The 20611-nt window shown below is 43.1% G+C and overlaps 1 protein-coding gene across 1 annotated transcript in view; it reads right to left on the bottom strand.

Moving 5' to 3' along the window:
• Positions 1-20291, bottom strand: part of LOC137418714 (TPR and ankyrin repeat-containing protein 1-like) — a gene marked incomplete at its 5' end in the record, with an annotated part of 77585 nt that extends 57294 nt beyond the window's left edge. The window contains 7 exon segments of the mRNA XM_078769301.1: positions 659-726; positions 4030-4159; positions 4282-4385; positions 4502-4590; positions 10975-11134; positions 15410-15550; positions 20154-20291. Of these exon segments, the coding sequence (XP_078625427.1) occupies positions 659-726; positions 4030-4159; positions 4282-4385; positions 4502-4590; positions 10975-11134; positions 15410-15550; positions 20154-20291 (830 nt within the window).
• Between the last annotated feature and the right edge of the window lie 320 nt (positions 20292-20611).

The following is a 20611-nucleotide window of genomic DNA, read 5'->3' as shown; positions in this document are numbered from 1 at the left end:
GTTAGCAGGATATCTCAAAAAGTTTTGGAAGGGTTCTGACGAAATTTGGTGGACAGGTCCAAATACAAGAGGATCCGAATACAATAATTTTTCAAGTGATTCCTCATTGAGAGAAAGGGGTAAATACGTCTGCAAGAAATTTATCTCAAAAAGTTAAAGATGAGTGAGGACAAAACTTTGTGGATGACTTGGTTAGGCGACAAGAACAAGCCGATTAGATTTTGTTTCAGGTCCAGATCCAGATCCAGATCCGGCCTATCAGTGGGATACAAAACGTAAACTGTTCAGCCTGGCCGAGATACGAGCTCTACTAAGTGCCATTCTAGTTCCGTAATATCTTGAATCCCTGGCCAAGTTATACTGTTTAAATAAAACGATGCATCAACAAAACAAATGTGTTTATGAATTAATAAGATTCACCCTGTATAATGAATCCAGCACTGTTTTAACCAACGCATGGCATTGTGGAGAATCATTACTTTCTTCATAAGTCACTGCAAAGTATAACAGCTAGTTTCAGGATCCCTCTCCACCACCCCCTCCCCAACAAATAATCAGGGAATAGTTAAAGTGGATGCAAAAGCTTAAAGGCTCTGTTATAACTACGTAGTATAATGGCAACCGTTACTGTTTACAATGCAAACAAATAAGGTCTCACCTCTCCACCACGTGAGCAGCTTTGTCAAAGCACTGTGCTTTGCTGTACCAATTCACAGCCTCCTGAAACTGCGGGGCATACAGAACAACGAGTTGAAAACGGTTTGCCACTGTGGAAACATCACAATGACTAAAAATAGCTGGAAATATTTCCCACAATTTCTCCTTTCAATAAATCATTGCAATGAGACTATGCAATGACAATCTCAGGAGAGCACGGAGCAGTGCAATTATCCAATTACAGTACGGGTACTTGTTCCTTGTCAAACTTGATGTAAATAAAACAGCAAAATTATTAGTAAACTGTATTGAGAGCAGGTTTTCAACTTTGGCAGGAAAAAGTACAGTGCACTTCCAACTTTTTGGTCTCCATGGAGTCGTCTATTTAATGCATAGGCAAAATGGGACATTTTGATATGTCACTTCCCTCCTATCCCATCTCTCCGCACATGCCTCACATTCCCGTGTCCTGTTTATTACGGCAGAAACAGCGCTGTTCAGGAATAGCAATGTAAACTTGTGAAAAATCGACAGGACTTGTGATTACATGCTGCCCTTTTTGTTTGGTACTCCACAGCAATGCACTGTAAATAGCTTCCCCATGATTAATGATTATTAGCCCCCCGTCAGACTCTGTCCAAAACAGGGCCTTGTGGATTGTGTCTCGTCTGTCCATCCGTCTGTCTGTCCGCAACCATATCTTGGAGATGTATGGACCGATGTTATTCATACCTGACACAAAGACAATACATGATGGTATACATATGCACATCATTTTGTTTCGCGATGGGATCAAAGATGGCCGACTGGTAGCCATTTTAGTTGTTTAAAAAAACCCCTCACGTTGAACAGGTCCTCAACCATTTCTCGGACATGCATTTACCGATGTTATTCAAACTTGGCACACCGATGATGGATGGCTTACATATGCATGTCATTTTCTTTCGAGACCAGATCCAACGATGGCCGACTGGCGGCCATTTTGTTACTTAAACATGTCCCCAACCATTTCTTGAAGATGCAAGGTCTGAATTATGTTCAAAATTGGCACAATCACAGCACATGATGGTATATACGTGCACTTCACTTTATTTTGGTATTGATCAAAGATGGCCAACTGGTAGACCGGCGGCCATTTTAGTTGTAGAAAAAACCCCATATTGACCACGTCCTCAACCATTTCTTGGCCATGCATTTACTGATGTTGTTCAAACGTGGCATACAGATAACGAATGATAGGTTACACATGCATGTCATTTTTTTTCGAGATCAGATCCAAGATGGCTGACTGGCAGCCATGTTGTTATATAAACATGTCCCCAATCATTTCTCAGACATGCATGGACCAATTTTGTTCCAACTTGACAGAAACAATATATGAGACTATACATATGCAGAAAATTTTGTTTTGTAATCCGACCAAAGATGGCCGACTCACGGACTTTAACTCCATACAGCAGAATTACTAAACCCAACAGGGTATGACATTTTGTCTTTTTCTTCTTGTTTTAGCCCAATTAATCTTTTTTTGGGAGTGATTCATTCATTATGTTCAATAATCATGGATATTCAGAAGCAATTAAAAAACCCCACCTTTGCTGGGCTTTTTGCATTTATCTTTATACCCCTCTCTTTACTCGTTTTCCAACTTCCATTTGTGCTTTAATTTCTACCTTTGAATTCCCCGCCCTCATCCCCCTCCCCCCCCCCTCCCCCTTCCACCTGACAGTGTAGGTCTTTGTTTTCAGCACTCTGTCAAGAGCGACCAATGGGAGTGGCCTCGGTCATGACAGCTACAAAAACAGTCCAATGTATACAAAACAAGTGGTACGCCTAGGTCCCCCGTCGGTGAAGTGATGCGAGTTGACAAAGTGGAAGACGCAAGGCGGCCATCTTGGATTTTGACGTGGCGACCCAATTTTCAATAGCGTTCTTGCTTATGCCTAGATACACCCACACACCAGATTAGAAGTTGGTACTTCGCTTATTTTTCAAGATATTCTGCTCACAAGGTTCAGACATACATGGCGGTGGCCATCTTGGATTTTGACGTGGCGACCCAATTTTCAATAGCGTTCTTCCTTATGCCTAGATACACCCACACACCAGATTAGAAGTTGGTACTTCGCCTATTTTTCAAGATATTCTGCTCACAAGGTTCAGACATACATGGCGGTGGCCATCTTGGATTTTGACGTGGCGACCCAATTTTCAATAGCGTTCTTCCTTATGCCTAGATACACCCACACACCAGATTAGAAGTTGGTACTTTGCTTATTTTTCAAGATATTCCTCTCACAAGGTTCAGACATATATATGGTGGCGGCCATCTTGGATTTTGACGTGGCGACCCAATTTTCAATAGCGTTCTTCCTTATGCCTAGATACACCCACACACCAGATTAGAAGTTGTTACTTCGCTTATTTTTCAAGATATCCCTCTCACAAGGTTCAGACATACATGGCGTCAAACATACATGGCGGCGGCCATCTTGGATTTTGACGTGGGTTGCACCCACACACCAAATTCGAATGCCGTCCTTCGCTTACGCATGCACGCTCGCACGGACGGACACACGGACGGAGGGGAAAACCATAGTCCCCCTTTCGCTCCGCGGGACAAACTAGAAAGAGCAATCAGATTACAGACCCTCACCAGGACGTGTTTTCAGTGGTTTTTAAGGCTTTTGTGTTCAAACAAATATGGTGGCCAAACCACGTTACCAATGACGTCATCATTTTTTTTCTCTACCAATTGGACCTGTCCACCTTCACCCCAAGATGATGCTCAATAAATCTCATCTTGATCAGATGAAGTTTTGTACTTGTTGAATTATGATGTCATAATGGAGGCACCTATGACATCATTAACATATTTTATTCCCCTTGGAGAGTTCTTTCCAATGAGCCATGTCTAATTTTTTTTCTATTCAGTGCTTTCGGAGATATAGAGGTGCAAAATTTTTCGGCTTTTCCAAGATGGCACCCATACCATGGAACCTATGATGTCATAATTATCGTTTAAAAATTACTTAGGTGGAGTTGCACCTAAAGTGAAATTTCCTGTCAATCGGACCAACGGTTGCACAGAAAATCATATTTATTCTGTGCGGACAAACAAACGGACTCAAATGCAATACCCTCTCTTCTGGCGGGTAATAAATAGATGGCCAAAGTGAAATGCTTCAGCAAACTTCCTGTTCTGCAATTCGACTTTGCGGTCATATTCTAGCTGAGCTGAAATTTATTTGTGAAGACGATAAAGGAATAAAAATAAGCATTTTTTAGAAGTACTTTCATTATTCGCAGCAAATCAGATTATAAACTAGGATATTTCAGTGCAGTGCAAAATTCTTCTCTTCACAGACAAACCTTTCCCATCCGTTCACAGAGCTCAGCACAAAGCATGAATTCCTTTGCATTCTGAAGGCACTTTAGCCCAAGCTGGGGCATCCCACACTCAAGGTACGTTTTAGCCAAGCTCAGATACTGCTGTGCATTCCTACAAGAACACCCAAACCAAAAGGTAAGAATTAGTGTGATAAAAGAAAGATTGAAGAACAAAATTCCTTTTTGACTCTCCTTTGCGCAAATTATGCAATGAATTATAAAATTTGAAGTTACTTCTGGTTGCCCTTCTCAGGTCTCAGCTGAAGCACTGTGTTGTGGGCAAGTGCAAGCTTTTCTTTCATTGCGTTTTCACCTTTGTGATAACACTTTGCTGCAACCTGCGAGATTCGAATGGTTAGCATGTGCTCAGCAACGGTGAACAGTTTCATGAGGAACAAACGTGAAACGTGAAACAATGTCACTGAGAAGAACTGCTATGTGGACATACACACACCTTCCAACGACGATGCTTGAAAAAGTAGTCTCCCTGGGTATTCCATTCCTCAACTGAAGAGGACTTTGCAAACAAGTTGTCATCAAGTACTGCAAACAAATGAATTATTTTTTCCATTAGGACAGCTTCTTTTTTTTAAAGGTCCAAATCCTTGTTGGAGGCCACAGATTTAGTTATTGGCACTTCAGCTGAAAACATTTAGTTATTGGCCACATATTTAGTTACACAACACAGTCAGACTGCAGAGGTCTCAGGCTCATGCAAACAGAAAGTAAATGAAACATATGACAGTGCTTCAGAAAGACAGTGCATAACCCAGAAATATACATGGCCTATCATTAGGACAATGATTTTAAGCTTAGACATGAATGGAGTGAAGGGATTTTAATGCCGAGCATCAAGCAAGTATTCCACGGTGGCGACAATAAAGCCACCAAGATGGTGCTTATTAATGTTGAAGGCTCCAGGCACGGACTATATAGCCCTCATCGAGGCCAGGCCTTAAATAAAAGAGAAGAAAAGTGTATGATGTTTGTTTGCGAGAAAGAGAGATTAGAGGTAGCCCGCTATAGTTTGAGTGAGAGAAAGTACGACCAACAATCCTCACACAGAGTGTAAGATGGTTCCGGGCACCACTTTAACGCTCCAAAGTCAGAACGGTAGTACTACCCTGGGCGGTTGCTGTCTACAACCTACTACCTAAAAATTTCGAGAAATGTCACATTTTAAATTGTTCTGATGCTATCCAATCAGAATCTGACCTACAGGCTTTATGAAATGAAATACCCCTCAAGAGACTTTATGCGAACATGCATGAAGACTAGGCGTTGGAGATTGTTGGGTGAACAGTAACAGCCCACCAATGTGCACAAAAAATGAAACAAATTCTTTACCAACTAGAATCCGGGCACTCGGTAGAGCGCATACCTTCGCCGCAGCTACTGTTCTGTACTTGGCATGGGAGTGTATGCGATGTGAAACTTTATGTGAAATGCGATCGATTTTTAAAAATCAGAATTTGAGCAAATCTGTTTCATTCGTCTGTTAATATGCCTCCCCGATTGACAAATCTGCAATTTGAATTTCATTTGAGGTTGAAATGATTGCGGGAGATCGCGTTATAGTGATGACGTCTTGGATGGACATCCTCTTCTTCAGTCGCTCATAACTTTGAGTGAAATACGATCGAGTTAAAAATAGTCAGAATTTGAGCAAATCTGTTTCATTCGTTTGTTAATATGCCTCATCTATTGTCAAATCTGCAATTATAATTTTTTTTGAGGTTGAAATGATCGCGGGAGATCGCGTTATAGTGATGACGTCCTGGATGGACATCTTCTTCTTCAGTCGCTCATAACTTTGAGTGAAATACGATCGAGTTAAAAATAGTCAGAATTTGAGCAAATCTGTTTCCCAAAATCTAATCAAATGTGTCCCGTATAATAACCAATCATCCCACCAAATTTCATGCAATTCGGTTGAATACTTTTTGAGTTATGCGATTAACATACACACACACAGACATACAAATAAATACACAGCGATCAAAACATAACCTTCCGCTTTTGCGAAGGTAATTAAAGGTTTTAAAAAATTGACCATTTAACTAAAACTACTACTAAACAACCCTGGCTGCTAATTAAGATGACATTAGAAAATAGAGGCAAATAATAAATCATGTATTCAATCATATGAATGCATCTCTGCAATCAAATCAAATGGACTCCTGCGTCGACCCAGGTACATTCACCGTGGCTCCGGTCATAAGTTTGTTTATTTACAATCAGGTCACTCCATCCCCATCCTCTGGTCGGCTCAGCGCACTCCCACTCATCGTCCCAGCGCACCTGGTCACAACAACGCACACAATCGCACCTCCTGTCTGCGAACCCTGGCCAAATCACCTGAATTCATACCCGCCGTACAAAACAACAACAAGCTCACCCTGTTCAATACCCGGTCCCTCAACAACACATGCCTCATCCTGAACGACTACATCCTGGAAAATAAACTGGACTTTCTCTGTCTCACTGAGACCTGGCAACAACCTCTGGACTACTTCGCACTCAACCTCACCACACCCAATGGATATTCTTACATCAATAAACCACGCTCGGAGGGCCGAGGTGGTGGAATTGCCGTTATTCACCGACAAGACATCAGGACCAGCCTCATCTCCATCGCATCTGCTCCATCATTTGCACACCTGGCTTTTAAACTCTCTGGTCACACACAGTCAGTCATGGCTGTTGTCTACCGCCCTCCCAAACCACACCCATCATTCCTGTCTGACTTCTCCTACTTTCTGACCCAGCTCTGTTCCCTCTCCCCCTCAATCCTCCTCCTTGGTGATTTCAATATCCACATGGACTCCACTGACTCCACGATAACCACTGACTTCACTGATTTACTCACCTGCTTTAACCTCACTCAACATGTCAACTTTCCTACCCATAACCGTGGTCACATTTTGGACCTTGTCTGCTCTACTGGACTAATTTTGCACCATCTCTCTGGCTCCGACCTCACTCTCTCTGACCACTTAGCCATCACTCTGACCATCAACATCCCCACCCCAGCACCAAGGCATTATCGCACTATCAACTTCCGTAAGCTAAACGCTCTTTCACCTACCTCATTCTCATCCACCCTCTCTGAAAAAATGTCCACTTCTCCCTTCGTTGACCTCCACACCCCTTCTGACCTCACTGACTACTACAACCACACTCTCTCCTCCTGCCTTGACCAACTTGCACCTATAAAAACCAAAACCGTTTCTTTCACCCATTCTGCTCCCTGGTTTACCCCTGAACTCCGCCTGATGAAAACTCGTGCTCGCCAACTTGAAAGACTCCGCAATAAAACAGGTCTCACAGTTCACTCCCAGGCCTACAAGGACCACCTACAACACTATAAAGATGCCCTCTCCCGCGCCCGCTCCGCCTACTACTCTCAAATTATCCACTCTGGCTCTGGAAACCCAAAAGCACTCTTCTCTACAATAAACAAACTCCTCAGCCCCCTGAACACCACCACCCAGTCATTCACAGTAGACAACTGCATCTCCTTCCTTTCATTCTTCCAACGCAAAATTGAAAACATCTACAACAGCTTGACCACCGCCGCACCCGCTCCCCCTCCAACCACCTGCCCCCCCTTATCCTGCCATCCCCATCTCAATTCTCCCCAGTCTCCCCTACTGACCTCTCTGAACTCCTCATAGGAATGAAAACTGCCACCTGCACTCTTGACCCCATCCCCTCCAGCTTTGTCAAGGCCTCCCTTCCTGCTCTCTCTCCACTTATCATTGCAACAATAAACTCCTCCCTGTCTACAGGCATCGTCCCACCATCCCTCAAAATTGCTGCTGTTACCCCCATTCTGAAAAAACTTGGACTAAACCCTGACACCCTAAATAACTTCAGACCCATCTCCAACCTACCCTTTCTGTCAAAAGTTTTGGAAGGTGCTGTAGCCACTCAACTCAAACATCACCTCTCTGCCAATAACCTGTATGAAACATTCCAATCCGGATTCCGTTCCAACCACAGAACTGAAACTGCTCTCCTCAAAATCACCAACGACCTTCTCCTCTCCTCTGACGCTGGCAACCTCAACATTCTCATCCTCCTCGACCTCAGCGCCGCCTTTGACACCATCGATCACACCATCCTCCTCACCCGACTTGAAACCACCTTTAACATTACCGGCACTGCCCTCTCTTGGATCAAATCATACCTCTCTGACAGACGCCAGTTCATCTCCATCAATAACTGCAAATCCCCCACTGCTCCCCTCCCCCAAGGTGTCCCCCAAGGTTCAGTTCTTGGCCCCCTCCTCTTCATCCTTTACCTGTCCCCCCTCGGTCACTTAATCCGCCGTCATGGTCTCCAATTCCACTGCTTCGCCGATGACATCCAGCTTTTCATCTCCACCAAGTCCATCTCCACCGCCACCCACTCTATCCTGACAAACTGCATCACTGAAATAAAATCCTGGCTTCAAATCAACTTCCTCAAACTTAACTGTGATAAATCTGAAATAATGATCATTGGCCCAAAAACGCTCATAAAATCCACCAATAACTTTGCCCTCAACATTGACGGTATCCCAGTATCCACCTCCCCTCACATCCGGAATCTTGGCATCATCTTTGACCAAACCCTCTCCTTCGACAAATACACTAAACAGATCACGAAGACAGCCTGCTTTCACCTGAAAAACATCGCCCGTCTCCGTCCATCCCTCTCCTCCGTGGCTGCAGAAACCCTCATCCACGCCTTCATCACTTCCCGTCTGGACTACTGCAATAGCCTCCTTTATGGTTCACCCTCAACAATCACCAATAAACTACAATACATTCAGAACTCCGCTGCCCGTCTACTCACCCATTCCCGGACCCGTGACCACATCACCCCCGTCCTTTACAAGCTTCACTGGCTCCCCATCTCCCAGAGAATCCAGTATAAAATCCTCCTCTTGACCTACAAAGCCCTCCATAACCTGGCCCCATCCTACCTGGCTGACCTCCTCTCCAGACACACTCCCACCCGCAACCTCCGCTCTGCTGGTACCAACCTCCTGACCCCTCCCCCCCCCCCCCCCATCCGGACCAAATTTAGATCCTGGGGGGACAGGGCCTTCTCCATCGCTGCTCCCACCCTCTGGAACTCACTACCTCACACCATCAGAGACTCCTCCTCACTCACCACATTCAAAACATCACTCAAGACCCACCTGTTCAGCACTGAATTCAACATTTAACCCACAGCATCTAACCCCTGACTATCTCCTCTCCTTCTCCCTCCTTTGTGCTTTGAATATTTCCCTATTGATTCTTCTTTTTTGAAATTGTTTTTATGTTTTGCTATGCATTATGTTTTGCACTCTGTCAAAGCGTCTTTGGGCTTCCTGAAAAGCGCTATATAAAATAAATGCATTATTATTATTATTATTAAATGCTGCTCGGCAAACAAGTGGAGACGCCCTAATTGGCAAACCTCTGATGCATCTGTTGACAAAGTGTGCAAAGATTTGCCGAATCACAGATATGTCACTCCAAAGACAAGCTATGCCTCCACCCGCATTAGATGTCAACCTACTATTATGACTGGTGTTGGCTTAGCGGTTAGGGTGCCAGCTTGGGATCCTAGGATCCTGTGGTTCGAATCCCGATTGATTGTTGAATTAACGCCAGGGGGGTTGACTCAGCCTGTCATCCTTCTGAGGTCGGCAAATTGAGTACCAGTTCACTGGTAATTCCCTGTGTGTCGCAAGAGGCGACTAACAGGGTTGGTGGCAGGAAGGGCACCCGGCCATAAAACATTGCTTCAAAAAGGGGACCACGGTGCCCGAGAAAAAGGCCAACCCCCACTCTGCGGGGGAAAAAATGGCATCTAAAGGCGGTTCTACTGTTATGATTAATCTCATATCTCAATTAAAGGTAACATGAACATATTTTTTAAGGTAACATGAAAGGGGAAACTTCCCATGAAAGAGAAAAGAGATAAGTAGGAGAGAGAGAGAACATCAGATTCTTCTAACTCGAGAAGTTAGAAGAATTCGAGAAGTTAGTCTGCAAAAATATTTTCAAAGGGCACATACATGACCGTTCACTTGTTGAACCCAAAATTGAATCGGTTTATCCTTGTATCACAGTTCATACTTGTGCCAAATATGGTTAAAAAATGCCTTGTGGTTCACAAATTATTGCGGTAACAACGATTTGCAATTAAAGGGCATAAGGCCTGAGGCCATTGACCTGCTGAACCAAAAGTGTAAACAGTTCATCTTTGTATTACAGTCTATATATACTTATGTTGGTTGAAATCAGAATCACTGCTGTCTGCATGCTAAATTGCATGCAACTGTCGCTCCAGAAAAACTTTGCAAAGAATAATTGGATACCATACAGGCTGTCTGATTATACAGTGGGAATGGTGCTTCATTTGGTAGGGCACTGCATTCACAGGGATGTTAAACTGGGTATCTTTATAACTGGCATTAGTTTATGGACATAAAATATTCCACGGTGTCTTTAGCAAAGCGAAGATGAGTTATCGCTGACATGACGTACCGGTACATATCTAAAATTCCTGCATCGATTGATTGCTGTAAAGGCAATGGCACACCATCCAAGTAGCACAACAGCTCTGCCTCAGGGTCGAATGAACCACCAGCACAAACACAACTTTAAAATTTTAAGTCAGGTTTTTATGCTTATTAAGAGAAATGTTTCTTGTATTCAAATGCTCAATTTAATATCTAGATGTATTAATTCAAACAATTATCAACTTTTTCTGAAATACATTTACCCAAATAGCCGATAACCAAGTGCCATAACTGCATCAAATTCCTCAAAATGTCTCAAACTTCCATCATCCCAAACACAAACATTTGTTGATATTGAAAATGGGGTTTGGGATTGTGCACAATAACAAAAAAATTTTTTTTTTTTTTTTAAAAAGTCTTACCCCCGACTTCCTTTTGGGCACGGATCACAGAGACCAGTCCGCAGCGGATGAAGTACTCAAAAACTGGTGCACGCTTCTCTTCATTATCATCGAATATCCAGAGGTTGACGCGTGCTCGGGTTAGAGCTGTGTACAGTTGTTTTAAGTCACTGTTCAGGACCTGCATTTCACACAATTTATGGTTTGTTGGCTGCCACTTGCTTGCTTACTCAGTAAAGTAAAGGGTGAGTTGGGGGAAATAAATTGGGAAAAATAAAAGTGAGAAATTGAAGAACGAAGGGGTGGGATCCAAGAAAGAAAGGAGGTGCACACAATGTGAGTTAAATGGGGAAAGACTGAAGAACGGTTGGGAGATCAGACTAAGTGGAGGGAGGTAAAAAAAAAAAGAAAAAAAAAGCATGTCTGGGGCACATCAAGAAACAGAGGGTAGGCGCATCAATAATTCCACCATTTCTGTATACGTCACAAATGGATGGTATCTAAGATAGATACAACAACACAACATGCATTTTAAAGGCCATTTTCCCTGCTAGAGTGGGGGTTAGCCTTGCGGTCCCCATGACAATCTTCTCCATTTTGCCCTATTTTCTGCATCTCTCCTTGTTAACCCCCTTGCCCGCATTTATTCTTCCACCATCTTTAGCCAAGTCTTTCTCGGTCTTCCCCGTCTTCTACTTCCTTCTACATTCATTTCCATCACTCTTCTCAACCAGTCACTTTCATCCTTCCTCAACACATGACCAAACCATCTCAACCTGTTCCTCTTCACAGCATCAATCACTGGCTCTATTCCCATCATCTTTCGCAATTCATCATTTGTCTTCCTCTCACTCAACTATACTCCGCACATCTGTCGAACCATTCACATTACCACCCTTTCCAACCTTCGTTGCTGCTCTACGTTCATTACCCATGTCTCGCTCCCATAAATCACAACACTTCTCACACATGCAGCATACACCTTTCCCTTCAGCTTCAACGACACTCCCCTCATCATCAGCACGCCACTCAATTCCCGAAACTTCTTCCATGCACATCTCACTCGAGCAACCGTTGTCGAGTCTGATCCACCTTCTCCATTCAGCATGTCTCCGAGGTAGCAAAATGCTTTCACACCTTCCAGCTTCACGCCGTCTCCAAGATCCAACTCAACATTTCCTCCATCTGCAGCTCTGTGCACACCTTACATTTGAATGTAGCTGCCACACTGGTTAATGACCCTCTCAGACCACTACATTTTTGATAAACCTACTCAGCGCACATTGTACACTGAATGGAGTTCACTCCGACACCCTTCCTACACACAGCACAGGGCCACTTCCCAGTTCTTTCCACCTCACCACATGCTTTACCACTTGCCATCACCTTCGTCTTTCCGATATTCACCTTCAGGCCTTTTGTCTCCATACATTCCTTCCACGTGTTCATCTTTTCCTTCAGTCCATCCATACTTTCCGCAATCAACACCAGATCATCTGCATACAACAACTCCCACGGTAAACCCTCCTTTACGTTCTGAGCCAGCACCTCCATCACAGCTACAAATAGTAGTGGACTTAGTACCGACCCCTGATGCACTCCCACCTTCACCTCAAACTCACCACTGTTCCCGTCCTTCGTCCTTACAGCTGTGCGCGCTCTTTTGTACATTGCCATCACTACTCTGATCAACCATTCCTCCACTACTAACTTCCTCAATGCCCATGTCAATACTTTGCGTGGAACCCGATCGAATGCTTTCTCCAGATCAACAAACCCAAGAAACAACTTCTTCCTCTTCTCCATGTACTTCTCCTGCAACTGCCTCACAATGAAAAGCGCGTCTGTCGTTCCTCTTCCTGGCATAAATCCAAACTGCATTTCGTCGATCTTCACTTTCTTCCTTGTCCTCCTCTCCAACACCCTTTCCAATACCTTCATTCCATGCTCCAATAACTTTATCGCTCGGTACGAGCCACACTTCAGAGGGTCACCTTTCCCCTTATATAGAGGGACGAGGGTACTCAGTTCCCAATCCACTGGAATGCGGCCTTCTTTCACCACCAGATTACAGATCTCTGTCATTCTCTTCACACCCCAACTTCCTGCTGCCTTCAACATATCTCCCACAACTCCAGTCGGCCCTCCCGCTTTTCTACCCTTCATTGCTTTTATCGCTTCCTCAACTTCCTTCTCAGTTATCTTCTCTGCCGGTCCTAAAACTGGGTTACTCTCTATGTTGCCATCCCATTCATTCTCTGTATTCAACAGCATTTCCATATATCTTTTCCATCTTCCTTTAATTCCATCTGGGTCGACAACGATTTGTCCCACTTCATCCTTCAAGCAACTCACCCCCATCACATCACACCTCTCTTTCGCTATCTGCTTTGCAATCCTGAATACTGCTTTCTGACCCTCTTCCGAATCCAAGCGTTCTCCGAACATTTTCCTACATGCCTCCTGCGCCTTTGCTACCTCTTTCTTTGCAGCCTTCCTGGCTGCCTTATAACTTTCATGCTCTGCTGTTTCTGCTCCCGTACCCTTCGCCTTCTGCCACTCCTTGAACTTCTTCCTCTTCTCGTCAATCCTCTTTCCAACTTCATCATCCCACCACCATGTTTCCGAGTGCCTCGGTGGTCCTTTTGTCCATCCACATACCTCACCAACGGCTCCCAACAGACTAGCTTTCATTGACATCCAACCACTTTCAAGCTCAACCACATCATCCTCGACCCTACTCAGCCTCTCTTTTAATGCCTCCCTTACTGTCACCTCTTTCAACCTCCACACCTTCATTCTCGGTTGGTACTTCACCCGCCGAGCTCTCATCGCACCTTTCACCCTTACGTCGCAGACAACCAAGTGGTGCTGTGAAACAGCCTCCTCCCCCGGGATCACCTTTGTGTCTCTCGCAGACAACCAAGTGGTGCTGTGAAACAGCCTCCTCCCCCGGGATCACCTTTGTGTCTCGGAGGTGCCCCCTATCTCGCCTACGCACCATCAGGTTGTCAACGGTTGTCGTCGACCCACCTGACGTGTATGTAACAAGCTTATTATCCTCTTTCTGGAACTGAGTATTACAAATCAACAAATCAGTTCCATCAGCAAACTCCAAAATCCTTTCACCTTCTCCATTTCTCACACCATATCCGTAACCCCCATGAACTCAGTCAAAACCATCCATACTCCTTCCCACATGTCCATTTAGGTCTCCTCCTACCACAACAACTTCCTCATCTTTCACGTTTTCCATCAGCTTCTCTATCGCACACCAGAACTTGTCCTTCTCTTCATCGCTTCGACCAACCTGCGGAGCATATCCCGAGATGACGTTCACCAAGAGCTTTCCAATCATCATTTTCACCATCATCAACCTATCACTCACTCTAGTCACACTCACCACACTGTCTACAAACTCCTCAGAAAACAGGACACCAACACCATTCACGCCCTCTGGGCACCCTTGCCACACAAACTTGTATTTCTGTCCCTGCCTACCCTTCACCATTCTCACACCACTTCCCTTCCATCTCGTCTGTTGCACACAACATATGTCCACTTCTTCTGACCAATACTTCCACCACTTCTCCTGATCTCCCTGTCATTGTCCCTACATTCCATGTCCCAAACCTCAGAAACCGATCTCCACTTCGGGCTGTACCCTGCCCACATGTAGTTGTAATTGTCATGGTTCTCTTTTTGAGGCAATGTTTTTTTTTTGTTTTTTTTTTATGGCCGGATGCCCTTCCTGGTGCCAACCCTCTTAGTCGCCTCTTACGACACGCAGGGATACGGCGTACCTATTCTTATCCAGGGTACACACTGGGAAACGTTTAAAACATGGAAATTCTGGGGGGTGGGGTGGGCGGCGTCAGCATCACGGCTGCGGTTTAAACATATTTAAATAAATATTTAAGCAAAACCATGAAAACAATCTGGGAAAATTCTCTAAGTGAGAACGTGGATTTGAGAAAGCAGGAGCAGAGGTGAAAGAACAAACGAGATATAGGGGGCGGGGCACAAGTCGAGACGAGGAGGCCGCACGAGACACCAGGCCGCACGAGGCGCGAACAAAGAAACGACTAATTACACACAAATTTGCAACAACTACAAAACCAAAACCAAATAGAAACACACAATAACACATACACGACAAAATACGCAGCGGAAATTTGACAAAGAAACGAACGGGAAAACACTCAAACTTTGATGCCGTGGAGAGATCGAAGCAAGCCTCGTCGCTCGAGGGACCGGAAGCGGCATCTGTATCTAAGATCTTAGATAAATCCTCAATAATAACTGTGGTGCAAATGTGACAAACCAAATGCAACTGGCAAAAAACCATGAGAGAAGCTAAATGGTAAACCACATGCATTGTCTATTAAACTCTGGTAAAAGCTAACCTCTTATGCAATCTAACAGGAATGGTCAAAATGAATATTTAGACCATTACCTTGTGTAAAGCAGCATCAAATTCCAGAGGTCTAGACTTTGTCACAAGGTCATCCATCCTGATTTCTGTCACATTTTCAGATCTTGAGTCATGCACATCTTCAGGCTTGTAAGAAGACACCACTCGCCACTCTTTTCCAGACTTGAAGATAACAGGTGCAGCAAAGATGAGCATTATAAAAAAGTTTTAAAACCAGTCGAACAAACACAGAAGAGGAAAATGAAACGTCACTGCACATAATAACATTGCATAGTTGTATTGGCTTCCCTCATTACTCCCGCGAGGGAGTACTGCGTGTGTGTGTGTGTGTGTGTGTGTGTGTGTGTGTGCGTGCGTGCGTGCGTGTGTGTGTGTGTGTGTGTGTGTGTGTGTGTGTGTGTGTGTGTGTGTGTGTGTGTGTGTGTGTGTGTGAACAAGATATCTGGAAAAGGTCTGAACGGATTTGGATGAAAGTTGGTGGGATGATTGCCCTTGGGATAAGGAAGAAATGATTCGTTTTTGGTGAAGCTCAGGATATTATTCCAGATCCAGGAATTTTTTGAAGGATTGTTTACCATTGGAAGATAGGGCTCTTTTTTTTTTTTTTTAACATTATCTTCTATATATTCTATATTTAACATTGTGATATGAAAATAGTTTTCATATTTGTTGTAAACGTAGTTTAAACTCGTGGTTATGCGTTAGAGCAGTGTATTTTGTTAGCAGCGTCGTCTGCAAGCTTCTTTTTTTTTTTTCTAATAAAGGCATATTCTGTCATTTTAAAACCACCAAAGTGTGTATTCGGTTTCCCTGTTTCATAAAATGTATCGTTTGATACGTATAATGCTTTAAAACTGTTTTTTTTTTTTTTGTAACCTCAGAAGAGATGTCAACATTTACCTCAGTGAATGTCAATCGCGGCGTCAGTATTTGATGAACTTATAAAGACTTAGGTGAGTTATAAGTGTGACAAGCATGTGCACGGGATTCTTCCCAGAAGAATGAGTGGCCGCATTAGCTTGTACGACTTAAAATGAGCGAGTTTTGTTTTCACGTTTGGGCCAGTTTTACATGTTGTATCCTTAAGGAATGAAACGAACGTTTTCCTGGCTTACAAATTTATATGAAGTCACACATGCCTCAAAATACACTCACTTATATAGAATTGAACGCTGAATCCGAAAATGTAAGTGAAATTGCGTTTTTTTTTTACATTATCTTCTATACACAAAGAATTAAGTTAAGCACCCCCCCCGTCTTTTTACAACCTCGCACATTACAAGTTTGTTGTCGTCAAAACAGTGTAATATACCCATGATATTGCTATATTTTCTGGAGAAGTGATATTATGGTCACATAAAAACATAACAATCATGCCGTTTTCAATATTTTATTCTGAATAATTTAAGGTGAAATTTTTTGGGAATTTTAGGCATATTTTCACCTCAATTTAAGTATGGAGCTATAGGTCCATCACGGACAGTGTGGATGACGTTTATGTTTTCTAACGTACAGTCATTGTTCTGAGAAGACCTCTAGCGATCTTTGCGTCAATAACGTGTGTAGGACCCACGTGATCGGATCACTGACTCAACCCTACGTCTCATAGACCCTGTAAGCCGTCGTATGCGTTGCTGTGGCAGGTTGTTCCATTCCCGATGTAATGCACGTTCCAATTCATCCAGATTGGCTATTGGAGGGACCATCTTCGCAATTTGTCGTCCCAACATGTCCCAAACGTGCTCGAGGGGGTTCAACCTGCCACAGCAACGCATACGACGGCTTACAGGGTCTATGAGACGTAGGGTTGAGTCAGTGATCCGATCACGTGGGTCCTACACACGTTATTGACGCAAAGATCGCTAGAGGTCTTCTCAGAACAATGACTGTACGTTAGAAAACATAAACGTCATCCACACTGTCCGTGATGGACCTATAGCTCCATACTTAAATTGAGGTGAAAATATGCCTAAAATTCCCAAAAAATTTCACCTTAAATTATTCAGAATAAAATATTGAAAACGGCATGATTGTTATGTTTTTATGTGACCATAATATCACTTCTCCAGAAAATATAGCAAATCATGGGTATATTACACTGTTTTGACGACAACAAACTTGTAATGTGCGAGGTTGTAAAAAAACGGGGGGGGTGCTTAACTTAATTCTTTGTGTATATATGTTCTAAATATATATATCTGTGCAGTGTCTGTCTTGTGTTGTCTTGTGTTGTCTTGTGTTGTCTTGTCTTGTGTTGTCACTGAACTACTCTCTCAAACTTTTGTGAAATCGTACTATTCCAACTTGACCCACGGCGGGAGTATGCGCTCTACTGAGTGGCGTTCTAGTTCCTGAAGGGATGGAATAGGCTATTATTGTAAGCGACTTGTGTGTGAACTAGTCCGCACACTGATCTACTTTAATATATATTTTGCATTCTCAGATCTACTAATCTGTATACTCGTGAGAGGATCTGTATCGTTAAATGCTCGTCTTGTTATCTTTTAAACACTGCTCCAAGCCTAAACAGGTCAACCTGAATGGAAAGTTCATCAATAGATAAATCATGGAATGGAAGGTTGCCTTAAAAGGAATTTCAACGCTAGAGGCTGTAGGTGCATAGAAGCCTAAACATAGATATGATATGCCAACCCATGTTCGGTTGTCCGTGCTCTATCATTTTTTAATGCCGAGCATCAAGCAAGTAAGCAGCACATGCCATTTTTAACGTCTTTGTTATGACTCGGCCAGGGTTTGAACCACGGACCTCCCATACCCAGAGCATATGCTCCAACCGGTTGAATGTTTATATTAGGCTGCCGTTTCAAACTGCCATTATTAAAGTAAAATCACATTATGTCAATAATACAGCCGAATACAATTCAAAATCATAACTTGCATTTTCAAGCATCTTTTGATTTAATTTGCAAGGATCCCAAACAACCTATTGAAGAAAAAAAAGGGGATTTCAGCCAGCCTTTTCTAATTTTGTCCCACTGTGCATCATTTAAATAATAACTCTTCAGTTAAACTTTCTAAAAGGCCAAAAAAACCCAGCCAAAAACGTTCTACATATAAAGTACTGTATGAAAAGTGGAAAAGAATAGGGGCAATACTCCTGGGTGTTCACCTGGTAGAATAAAGCAGTATATTACACTGGCTAAAGGTATTTTAAACAGGGTCATGGTATTTTAAACCAATTTCAATGGTTTCTAGAAAACAGGGCAGCATGTAGAATCACATACCAACATAATCATAAGACTTTAAACAAACAAAAAAATACCTATTTTGGGGGCAATCCGCACACCCCATATACTTCCTCAGACCCCAATTTTTCTAATGCCTTGAGAAAACATTCATACATCACGGGTGATGAAGGTTGTAGTCAAGTTTCATTGAAATCGTGTTTGTAGTTTCAGAGAAAAGAGCAAATACCTATTTTAGGGGGCAACCATAGACCCCTCTCCCCATACCTATTTCCCACCTCTCCCCATAGACCGCCTTAGAATCCGATTTTTTAAATGCCAGGAACAAACGTTGGTGCATCATGGATGATGAACGGAATGTTTTGGGCAAGTTTAATCGGAAATTTATGTGTAGTTTCCGAGAAGAAAGCAAATACGTATTTTGGGAAGCAACCCTCCCCCCCCCCCCCCCCCCCGTATACTCCCAAAGTGGCAGATTTTTTTTAATGCTGTGAACAAACTTTTGTGCAGCACGGGTGATGAAGGTTGTGGTCAAGTTTCATCAAAGTTGTGTGTGTAGTTTCAGAGAAGAAAGCAAATATCTATTTTGGGGGGTCATACCTGGACCCAATTTGACCCCCCGTTGACGACCTTAGACCCCGACTTTTTTTTAATGCCGTGAACAAACTTTAGTCACAACATACCAAATATCATTTGTGCCAAGTTTGGTCATAATCCCATCAGCGATTTCGGAGAAGTTGCAAGTGTTTACGGACTGACGGACGGACACCGTGCCATTGCATAAGCTCCCCGGAATGTCATTCCAGGTGAGCTAAAAATGAGTAGGGGTTGGAAGAGAGGGAATTAAGAAAGGCAGTTAAAGAAAGGAAGAGAAAGGAAGGGGAGCAGCGAAGTGCACCGCAGGAAATAGAGGTGTAAAGAAAAGAAAAAAAAAATAGAACTTGACACGAACATGTCGATGGATATGCCTCCGCCCATGTTAAATGTCAACCCACTGTTATATTTGATCCCAATTCAAGGTCACATGAGCGTGCGAGGGAGAGAAAAGAGAAGTTGGAGAGACAGATCCATCCAATGCATTTAACTTGTTCTGATCTACAAAATGATTTTCAAAGGGTACTTGACCTTTGACCTGTTGAACCCAAAATTGAATCAGTAAATCTTTGCATTGCAAGCCATACTTGTGCCAAGTTTGGTTGAAATCCCTTCAGTGGTTCACAAGTTATCACGGTAACAAATATTTCAATTAAAGGTCACATGACCTTTTGAACCCAAAATTTAATCACTTCATCTTTGTATTCCAGTCCATACTTGTGCAATGTTTGGTTGAAATTGTTTCAGTGGTTCACAAGTTATCATGGTAACAAAAAATATCGATAACAGATGGAAGAACAACCAGAAAACATAATTCCTCCAGCAATCCACTGTGGACTGGCATTCCACAATCCACTCCGGCAAAAACAAGCTTTTTGCGTTTACTGTAACTGTAAAAGTCAAGGTAAAAAAAATACTTCATTCAAAGAAAAGTGACAAACAAAACAACTGAAGTGCACACTCACCTCCGAGTCAGAAAAGAAATTGTATAACAGGACATCATCAAACTCAAGACCTTTGGACTCATAGATGGTTAGGACCAAGCCAAGGCTGAGTTCCTCTGGAAGCATTTCTTTTGCCTTGTCATTGGCAACCAGAATCACCTGCGGTTCAAAAACACCAATATAATTAACACCAATGGAATTAACACGAATGATGCACTGTAGTCACAATCTGCGACAAATCCGGTCACGGGCCGATTGAGAAACACGCATTTAATGCGGTGTTAAAAATTGAACTCAACACCTCTTAATTCCTGTGCCAAAATGTACTCCAATCATGTGCCTCAATGATTATTGCCACATAGCCTTAACATATATTGTCATGAAATAATTTGCGCGCTCCCGACTTCATTAGATCCTTTCCAGTTTGCTTATCGTTGCAACCGATCAGTGATGACGCTGTTTCTCTTACTGTACACAAT

The sequence above is a fragment of the Myxine glutinosa genome, unplaced genomic scaffold (assembly GCF_964187855.1).
Source record: "Myxine glutinosa unplaced genomic scaffold, kmMyxGlut1.1 SCAFFOLD_2017, whole genome shotgun sequence".
In the NCBI taxonomy this organism is placed as follows: Eukaryota; Metazoa; Chordata; class Myxini; order Myxiniformes; family Myxinidae; genus Myxine; species Myxine glutinosa.
This window is presented reverse-complemented; position numbering and strand designations above follow the sequence as displayed.